At 41.9% G+C, this 10847-nt stretch overlaps 1 protein-coding gene across 2 annotated transcripts; it reads left to right on the top strand.

Moving 5' to 3' along the window:
* Nucleotides 1–583: 583 nt before the first annotated feature.
* Nucleotides 584–9809, top strand: LOC310769291 (phospholipase A2 inhibitor and Ly6/PLAUR domain-containing protein-like). 2 transcript variants are annotated; one of them, XM_083628300.1, is made up of 5 exons: nt 584–847; nt 2337–2444; nt 4022–4168; nt 7980–8111; nt 9419–9809. In XM_083628300.1, exons 1-5 carry the CDS (start codon nt 799–801, stop codon nt 9586–9588), a joined length of 606 nt encoding a protein of 201 aa, XP_083484426.1. In that variant the 5' UTR covers nt 584–798; the 3' UTR covers nt 9589–9809. The 2 variants fall into 2 exon arrangements, with proteins under 2 accessions (XP_083484426.1, XP_083484427.1); XM_083628301.1 differs by lacking the exon at nt 2337–2444.
* The last annotated feature ends 1038 nt before the right edge of the window (nt 9810–10847 follow it).

Below are 10847 nucleotides of genomic sequence, written 5' to 3'. Positions count from 1 at the left end.
CTACCACAGAGATCTGAAACTTTTATTTTCTCTCTCTTCTGAGCCTCAGGCAGCCACCCCTGTTAGGAGAGGAAGTGTCTGACACACACAAATCTCTGGGTCTCCTCACTTTCAAATTGATCCATAGGCCCAGAAAGCAGTGGTGCTGTGTTCACATCCCTTTGGGCATCACATTCTCAACATGTGATCTGCAGCAACTGGTAGTAAGAGGCTTACTGCCTCTCATACTGGAGGGAAGGTAGCCATCATGACTACGTTTAAAAAGATACTGAGAAGGTACAAAATGCACAGGACAATGCAAAGGACAATGCATTGACAATGCAAAGGAGAGGTTCCATGGATACAAGCAGGTTCCAGGTTCACTTGATTGCTGGGAAGATAAAGAGATGTGTGTGTGACATGCCAATTGTTCATTACTTTGTGCCTTGTTGGGAATATGTTTGCTCCACAGGCCTTGTGATAAAACAGAGCTGGAGAAAGACTGGAAGGAATTCACTTCTTTAAAGTTCCAGTTAATTAACAAATTGGATTGGAAGAGGCATCTGGCTGGCTGCCACAGAAGTCCTAAAAATGATTGCATCCACAATCAAAAAGGAGCTTTGTGTTCCAATTTTTAAAAAACAGGATTTCGGGGACAGCATGCACTCTCTGTTTCCATAATATCCCACCACTCCTTCCCAGCTGGAATTCTCAGGCACCTTTCCTTCGCCTATAAATTTCCCCAAGCCAGCTTCTTCTTCCACAGCTCACCTGGTGGTTCGTTTCAAGTGCTCCTTGGCTTTTGATCGCTCTGGCATTATGAAGGCTTTCCTGAGTATGTGCGTTCTCTTTGTCCTAGTTTCTTCTGGTGAGTAGGAATGTTTCTCTTAATCATATCTGGATGGGTGTTAGCAGGGGTCAGAATGGAAAGACTGAAATAGGTTTTTGGAAAAGAAAAGGAGCTGAAAATATGGATAAGAATAGGAGGATCTGAGAATCTGGACTCTAAATTTTGGAGAGGGGAGAAGACCAGCAAACTTCAGTTACATGTTCTAAGTTACAGACCTCATTTTGAAGTCTGGAAAGGAGCACTGCTTTTATGTTTATTTTCTTTTGACTGGGAGCTTGGTTGAGTTGAATGGGTTAGAGGTGGATTAAAGGAGCCAAGCGAACATGGTTCTGAGTGTTAAAAAGAGTGAAGACTATGGTTCATTCACAAGGATTTGTGAATGACCCATAGAATCTCAACTCAGTTTCAGCCGTAAGGAATCAGTCGCCCAGCAGAATAAAGGGACTGCTCCAAATTGCAAACAACTGAACTCAACCACAAGGCAGTGAGTCATTATTTCTTGTCATTCAGAGTAAAACAAGTGTAAATAGAAGAGTGGAGTATTAGGAGTTTAGAATGGGGCACAAATGTGTCCAACATGCATCATGGACAGAAACCTCATACATACCTCACATTCAGATGGTGTAGCAAATTTTGTAAAAGTGACTATTATACTAGTAGAGGGTATTTCTGTTACTTGAGGTCAGCTCAACAATGGGACAGATTCTTTCATATTTTTTCTTCCTGAAGCAGTGATTGGTGACACCAAATGGAGAAATGGGGAGTGGGTGGAATAAAACACAGGGATCTCAGGTGCTGCTTGACTTCAAGGTAAGCAGTTGCGCTTCCTGTGCTGTTCTGGCTACCCTGTTTGGGACTGATACACTGTTCATGAAGACCTCATGCAGCCTGTAACAGGTTGCCTACCTGCCATCCCTGTGTTGGCAACTGGCAGTGTTTGGGAAGGAAGGTAGATGGGGAAGCATCTCCTGCTGCACCTTTCTTCCCATAACCTTCAGGCCCTCCCCATCTAGCCAACAGCTATTTGTTGGGCTGTTGGTAGCACACTTACCAGCACCAATAATGTGGCTGTGTATGGAAGTGTGTGATAGGACTTATGAAATCCTATCTAAAATGTCACTGCTCAAATGGTTGGTGATGGCAAGAACTGAGAACAACACTGGGACTATGAGAGGGAGGTTTGAATCTTCTTATCACCATGTGTTGAGGTGCAGGGAAATGTGCGTGAATGGGAATAAGGCTGTGCATCTGTCTGTGTCTGTGTATATTTGTGTGAGAGAGAGATAGACGAGATGGTGTTTGTGTGTGTGTGTGTGTGTGTGTGTGTGTGTGTGTGTGTACACATGTGGAATCTTGAGATAAGTAAGATTCCTCGTGTCTGTTAATAGTGGTTTGCATCCAACAGCTGAGATCAAGGTCAGATTTCTCTCTGTGAATGTATGTAGATGTCATTTCTCAAGGAATGAGAAACCCATGGCACTGATTGTTTCCTACTCTTTCCTCCCAGATGTGTCGCATCAATGTTACTGGTATATTTACCGTGGAAGGGGAGTGCCAGAGGTCTGTCGTAATGGAGAGGATAGCTGCATTTCAAATTTTACTCGATATAATTTAGGTGAGTGTAAAGCCTCTTAGTCCAATCAAATCTGAGTGTGTGGGCCCTGGATTATCAGGGAATAATAATAAGAATAATGGATGATGTGCATGTATGAATGCAAAATGACCACAGACTGTGCTCTCGTCAAAATGGCAAGAAGTGCAACAATCCGGTGACAGCTTACATCTTCAAACTCTGACAGATACATTCTAAAATCAAATGAAGCCACAAGAGATCTATTTTTAAAAGAACATCCATCTGTCTGTCTATCTCCCCACAAAGGCTTACTTGCAAAACATTTTTCATTTTGTGAGAGCCAGATTGAGGTGAAATCAAGGGAATGAAAAGAGTAAAGGGAAAAAGGAAAGAGCAGGAAATAATACAACCTGCTGGGGCTCTTCAGGAAGTAGGAACAATACTGTATATAGAGAGGACAAACCAACTCTATTTTCTGTATTTTAGCAATAAATATTGTAACAATGTTGTAACAACAAATAATATTGTAGTGTAACCATAAAACAGGAATTTAATGTTTCTGGGGCATCTTGATTTGAATGAATTAACTCTGTCATGCCATAGTTTGAAAATTGAACTAGAGAGTCCATAGCCACAGGGCCCCATCCTTTCCCCCCATGAATCACTTGCCTGTTTTAAGCAAAGAGTATAATATGCTAGGTGATTCTTAATTGTATTTCTATTACATCCACAAACTCCTTTAGTATCATTGGGTGCAGCTCATCGGGCGCTGGAGATTGGAATTGACTTAAAATAGCTAGTTGTTCCATTACCACCTCTTTTCCTTTCTTGGGCTACAGCTCCCTCCTTACATTCTTTATTAAGTTATCAGCAGGTTAGGCACTTTTCTTTTGGGTAAAGATGTTGTCACTCAGCAGCATTTATCTGACTTCTCTATTGCATCAATATGTATACAGTGGTACCTCGGGTTACATACGCTTCAGGTTACATACGCTTCAGGTTACAGACTCTGCTAACAAATAAATAGTACCTTGGGTTAAGAACTTTGCTTCAGGATGAGAACAGAAATTGTGCTCCAGTGGCATGGCAGCAGCAGGAGGCCCCATTAGCTAAAGTGGTGCTTCAGGTTAAGAACAGTTTCAGGTTAAGAACGGACCTCCAGAACGAATTAAGTTCATAACTAGAGGTACCACGGTAGTTGTTTATTTCCTTGACATCTGATGGGAGGGTGTTCCACAGGGCGGGCGCCACTAGTGTAAGACTATATAAGACTATATATTCCTTTGCCCACTTTCTCTTCTGTCAACATGCACCCACTTACTTCTTCCAGGCAACCCAGAGAGCCTGCCTTGGGTACCTTGGGTTAAGAACTTTGCTTCAGGATGAGAACAGAAATTGTGCTCCAGTGGCATGGCAGCAGCAGGAGGCCCCATTAGCTAAAGTGGTGCTTCAGGTTAAGAACAGTTTGAGGTTAAGAACGGACCTCCGGAATGAATTAAGTACTTAACCCGAGGTAACACTGTATTAGGAAGCATCATATAAATTTCAAACATTAGGGGGCTGATTTGAAAAAATTTGGTTTTGAATTGTACCTATTTCTTTCTTTGTCCCTCTCACAGATGATATGACAATAGAAACAGAAATGTGGGGATGCACTTCAGATTGTACGCCAGGGGATTACAGCTTTACTACACTAGAAGATATATATTTCCGGCGTAGAATACACTGCTGCCAGGGTAATTACTGCAATAACCAATCCGCACCTGGTAAATATCTGCATGCTTTTGAATCTACATACCCTGAGAATGAAGGTCATTTCGGTTTCAGGTTTCATCCTTGGGTACCCATAGAATAGATTAATGCTACTGTTCTAGACCAAGATTCTTCTCCTAGTTTGCATGGGAGAAAACAGGTAGCCTATGTTAACTGTTGATTGATCAAGAGCTTCAGATGACCCCTGAGAATGTGGAGAAAACACCCTGGATAAATTGGGGGATTTGAGAGAGAGAGAGAGAGAGAGAGAGAGAGAGAGAGAGAGAGAAGAACACATGTCCTCCTTGTTCCCTGATAGCCGTGCTGACCCTGGGTGTTATCATGTTGTGCAGATCCGAGGAGGAAGTGAGGGGAACCATCTGTTGGTACTAATGGCCATCCAGAAAACTACAAAGCAGCACTGCTGAGGGATTGGGTTGAGGGTGCCCTCTGCCAAGGGTTTTTGCGGGGGGGGGGGGGTTCATCTTGTGTGGGTTGAATTGTCTGACTGCACTCCTTGGTGGAAAGGATGAGAACCAGGTAGCAGATGTGTGCAGCTCCACCTGTCCTTTGGTGGGAGATGGCAATTTATGAGAGCGCCTGTTTGCTGTTGGGAACAGTAGATCTCTGTGAGTCTTGGGTGGTAATTGGAATGGCTATTTCAATAAATGATGAGTTTCAATGTCTCCTTGGGTTTGTAATACTAATAATATTTGTACCCCACCCACCTAACTGGGTTGTCCCAGCCAAACTTAGTGGCTTCCAGCTTAAACAAAAACATAATAAAACATAAAATGTTAAAAACTTCCCAATACAGAGCTGTCTTTAGATGTCTTCTAAAGGTTGTTTAGTTACTTATCTCCATGACGTCTGATAGGAGAGCATTCCACAGGGTGGGCACCACTACCAAGAAGGCCCCTCTGCCTGCTTCCCCACAACCTCACTTATTGCAGTGAAGGAGCCACCAGAAAGCCCTTGGAACTGAACCTCAGTGTCCAGGCTGAACGATGGGGGTAGAGATGCTTCTTCAGGTATACTGGTTTGTGGCTGTTTATAGCTTTAAAGGCCAGCATCAAGACTTTGAATTATGCCCAGAAACATACTGGGAGCCAGTGTTTGTGTTAATTTTTTTATTCATTTTCAATAACAATCTTCCAATTAATGACAAATCAAATCAAATCAATGCATATTACAATAATACCACCATTTATATATTCCAATAATAAATAATTTTGGGAAATTCCCATGTTCTAGTTGTCTAGAGATATCCATCCTCATTCATGTCTCTCATGTTTCGGCTATTTTTCCAAATTCAAAACTAATATTATTCATCCTGATTCTCAGTCTAATCAGTCGTTTCTGTGGCTCACATCTTCTGTAGCAAAGTTTTTGTATTGTTAACACACAGCAGGCATTTTTTTTATTCATCTCCTTCTCTGTCCAATTATTTTGGTATTCAGTCCTCTTATCTCTCCTTTGACTGTCAAGTTCTCATTAATGGCAACAGGCTTTGTTCCAAAAATAGAGTTTATAAATGGCAAGTCAACAAATTCTCTCTGATGCCTCTTAATGAGCTGATATCTGCATACGTCTGTATAAAATGCTGTATTATGGGGCATGCTTCCCGGCTCTATATTATGTGAGAATTATTTGAATTCCTCCAAGATCAAAAGGACCCCCTCCAGCTCCTCCGGGCCCTAGAAGAGCTGGCAGGGATCCAGTGCTCTCCGTCCTTCTGTCCACAATTTCTGTCCACTGGCTGCTCCCACTCACCAATCTGGCAGCCCCACATAGTGTGCTGCAGTAGTCCAAGGGGGAGATAACCAGAGCATGCACCCCTCTGGCAGGAGAGTATACAGGCAGACAGGGTCTCAGCCTGCCTAACAAATGGATCTGGTAAACAGCTGCCCTGGACACAGAATTAACTTGTTCCTCCATGGACAGCTGTGAGTCCAGAATGAGGCCCAGGCTGTGCACCTGGTCCTTCAGGGGCATAGTTACTCCATTTAGGACCACGGAGCCCCCATACATGCCCATCCTCTGTCCCCCAGAAACAGTACTTCTATCTTGTTGACATTCAACCTCAATCCATTAGCTGCCATCCATACTTTTTTTTCCTGAGGGGAAGGAGTGAGTGGAGTTAGTGGTTGGTGACTGGATGGGTGATGTGTTTTGTATGTATTAGCTGAAAAGACAGGGATGAGTCATATAAATATTATCATTTGTGCAGATGTAAAGCAGAATTTGGCTGTGGTGTTTAGTGTTTAGTGCATGAAGGAGGGGGTCCCTGACTCTAAAGATATTTCAAAATGTGTTGCTGTGTTTTTTAAAATACAGTGGTACCTCAGGTTACAGACACTTCAGGTTACAAACACTTCAGCTTACAGACTCCGCTATCGCGGAAATAATACCTCGGGTTAAGAACTTTGCTTCAGGATGAGAACAGAAATTGCGAGGCGGAGACGCAGTGTCAGTGAGAGGCCCTATTAGCTAAAGTGGGACCTCAGGTTAAGAACAGTTTCAGGTTAAGAACAGACTTTCAGAACAAATTAAGTTCTTAACCCGGGGTACCACTGTAATATCATTGCAATGTATTGTAGTTACATTGAAAACTGCATTTTATTTTATTGTGGTTACTCAGTTTCACACACACACACACACACAGAGAGAGAGAGAGAGAGAGAGAGAGAGAGAGAGAGAGAGAGAGAGAGAGATGGGTGGCACTGTGGTCTAATCCACTGAGCCTCTTGGACTTGCCTATCGTAGGGTCAGCACCTCAAATCCATGCGATGGAATGAGCTCCCATTGCTTTATCACAGCTCTTGCTAACCTAGCAGTTACAAAGCATTCCAGCAAAAGTAGATAAATTGCTACCACTGGGATGGAAAGGTAAACAGTGTTTTTGTGCAAATTCAACTGGACCTAACTGTCCAGGGGTCCTTTAAACACACACACACACACACACACACAGACGGTTTTATGTATTGAGTGGTATATAAATATAATAAATACAACATGAAAACAAAATTTATTTATTTGAGAAATTTATATACTGCCCTTCATCAATAGGTCACAGGACAGTTTACAACACAGCAACAAAGTAAACAACATAGTATACCTTCATAACATTATATTCATAAATATAACTCAGAGTATTAAGTCATGTGTAATAATACATAATGGAATATAGTACATAATATATAACGCATAAAGAGCAGCCTTTCAACTTATTCACTTTGACAGCCAGGTAATAATCTCCACATCTCATCCCAATCAAAAAAGAAAAAATTATTATCCATTCAGCTCAGATGCAACTATGAAACATAACACTTATTTATCAACAGCATGAAAGAGAAGAGAGAAAGAGAGTGAGAGAAAATAAGTGCAAAAGTAGCTCCTAATCTCTCTCCCCGTATGACAGACCATCTTCAGTTATCTTCTGGGAGCATTCATTTTCTCACCTAGCCTTAAAACCTGGTAAATCTCAGCTTCCCACAAGAATCTTGCCAAGATGTTGATGCCAAGAGGTTTCTTTGTCACCTCCTGCAGTAAGTCCAGCTCTCCTCTCAAGAGTGAAATTCACCCATAGTGTGGGTAGAGTCTCTCCAGTCTATCACAGGACAGCAGCAACTAAAATTGCTCCCTTTTCTTCATAAACTGGTTGCCAGACTCTTCAACTGCATTGCATCAGTGAATGGTTCTAGAAGCAGAATGCAGTGGAAACACTGCACATATCTCATAGGATTAGACAACTGGAGCCTAGCAATTAAAATAGAGACATCTGGTCTGGATTCATGTGTTGATTCTAATGGTTGCTTTTGGCAGAGTCGGATCCGCCCTACAATGGTTTGGTGTGCCCAGGCTGCATTTCTTCCAGCTTTGAAGATTGTCAGGACTCAGAGACTGTCAGGTGTAGAGGTGAAGAGAATCTGTGCATAGAGTTTGTGATGGCTAATTGTAAGTACTGTGGTTAACCATTGAGTCAGAGGTGGGAGGTGGACAGTTTGCTAAGCTGTGTGGGTGGGTTGCTGTCTCATTCAGTCTGTGGCTTCCTGCAAGAAAACATATAGTATGTGTACGGGAAGGGGAGTTTCCCCCCAAAAATATTAGCATTCCAATAGCCTTTGCTTTGCATATAATGTGAGCGGGTGGTGCTGTGGTCTAAACCACTGAGCCTCTTGGGTTTGCCAATCGGTAGGTCAGTGGTTGGAATCCGCATGATGGGGTGAGCTCCCGTTGCTCTGTCCCAGCTCCTGCCAACCTAGCAGTTCAAAAGCACTCCGGTGTGAGTAGATAAATATTGCTGCAGTGGGAAGGTAAATGTTGTTGCTGTGTGCTCTGGCTTCTGTCATGGTGTCCTGTTGCACCAGAAGCAGTTTAGTCATGCTGGCCTCATGACCCAGAAAGCTGTCTGTGGACAAATGCCAGCTCCCTCAGCCTGAAAGCGAGATAAGCGCCAAAACCTCACAATTGCCTTTTACTGGACTGAACCGTTCAGGGGTCCTTGACCATCTTTACCTATATGGATGAGACTAGGTGTTGGCAAGATTTACCTTGCCTGGGCTGGATCAGTCCCACGGAGCCCCTCCGTGGGTTGGATAGCGAGTGCGCATGAGCGTGCCCACCTGCGATCACTGGCATTTGCCTGAGTCTGCACATGCGCAGATGCGATTTCCAGCATCCTCGCAAGTCTGCACATGTGAAGACACAATTTCTGGCATCTGCGTGCGTGATTTCCAACACCGCGGAAGCGAGTCCCTGTGCTGTAACGTGACGCGCCACAGTGCGATGCAGGAACTCACCAAGTGGGTTGTTCAGTTCTGGGGCGGCTCATAGCCAGTTAAACGGCTTCTGTGTCCCATGGATGAGACTATGTGCTTCTGCCTCTGGTGTGTACATGTATATGTGAAAGAGACAAATAATCTGTTTGTTAAATTACAAACACACACCCACATATATATATATACATACACACACACACACAGAGAGAGAAATTTAAAGAGCCTTAAAAAAAAAAAAAACTTAAAGCAGCCATGGATTTTGAATTCCATATCCATGTGGGTTGGGCCCCTGCTACATAAGAACAAAGTTGACTTTTATTTATTTATTTAAACATCAGTATGATATTAGGATGTGATTTTAACATGTTTCTATATGCACAATACAGTTTATAATGATTAAAATGTTCCCATTCTGTCTCCTGCACCCTGTGACCTTGGTACTACCCAAGGATTTGTATGACTATGCTTTTTTCTCTTTATTAGATGGCTTTCATCGTTCTCATATGGCTTTCAAAGGCTGTGCAACACGGGATTTTTGCAGGCGGGCAAGGACATCAATGACTTATGATTACATTTTTGACAAAATCAACCAAGCACAATGCTGTCATACTGCAGCACCACCAACCTTGAAGAGTAAAGAAGTCCAACCTTGATGAGTGATTAGAAGATAGCAAAGTCTTCCCCTTTGACATCCATGATTTGCAGCCACAGTGAAGGAGGAAGTTGCTTACCTGATATTGGGAGTGCAGAGAAAGTGGGGTTCACAGGTCTGCAGAGTCCCCTATTTGGCATTAGTGTAGGGTGAATGGGATGCAGGGATGGAAAAGCTAAAGTAGAAAAGTGGGGCTTGGGTACTCTTCCTCATGATATTACAGTGCATGCTTAAACTTCTCTTGATCATGATCACAATAAAATGGTATGGCAAATAAAACTGTGTTCTGTGTCTGTATTTGTCAAATAAAGAATAAGCTCTTTTTCTCCTTTTTTTTTATAAGATATTTATTGAAGTTTAACAATTACAGAAAAAAGAAAAACAGACAATAATAATAAAAAAGATTACATTACTTCAAAAAAAAAAAAATACAACACTAAAGCAAAAAAAAGAAAAAGAAAGAAAAACATTAACATCCAGTATTTTCATATCATTATCTTTCATTTACTTATTTCCTTGACTTCCTCACGCCTCCCGTTTTGTATTCTGTTTCATAATTGTTCCAGCAAGTCCTTTCCCTCTTTCTCAAATTTTGTTCCTTAATTTATCTTAACACAATTTAACCTTGAATTTTACACCTTAACCCATTAACAGTCCATTTTTACTTAATTCTTTATAACCTTTCTGCTAAAACCAAGTAAATCCATTCCAACATCTTTCTAGCATTCATTAATTTTACAATATTTTTTTAAGTATACTTTAAATTTTTTCCAGTCTTCTTCCATCGACTCTTCTCCCTGGTCTCGGATTCTGCCAGTCATTTCCGCCATTTCCATATAGTCCATCAGTTTCATCTGCCATTCTTCCCTGGTTGGTAGGTCTTGCGTCTTCCAGTACTTTGTAATAAGTATTCTTGCTGCTGTTGTGGCATACATAAAAAACGTTCTGTCTTTCTTTGGCACCAATTGGCCAACCATGCCCAGGAGAAAGGCCTCTGGTTTCTTCAGGAAGGTATATTTAAATACCTTCTTCATTTCATTATAGATCATCTCCCAGAATGCCTTAATCTTTGGGCATGTCCACCAAAGGTGAAAGAAAGTACCTTCTGTCTCCTTACATTTCCAGCATTTATTATCAGGCAAATGGTAAACTTTTGCAAGCTTGACTGGTGTTATGTACCACCTATAGATCATTTTCATTAAATTCTCTTTTAAGGCATTGCATGCCATAAATTTCATACCAGTGGTCCATAACTGTTCC

Source organism: Podarcis filfolensis, assembly GCF_964270895.1.
Source record: "Podarcis filfolensis genome assembly, chromosome: 8".
Taxonomy (NCBI): Eukaryota; Metazoa; Chordata; class Lepidosauria; order Squamata; family Lacertidae; genus Podarcis; species Podarcis filfolensis.
This window is presented reverse-complemented; position numbering and strand designations above follow the sequence as displayed.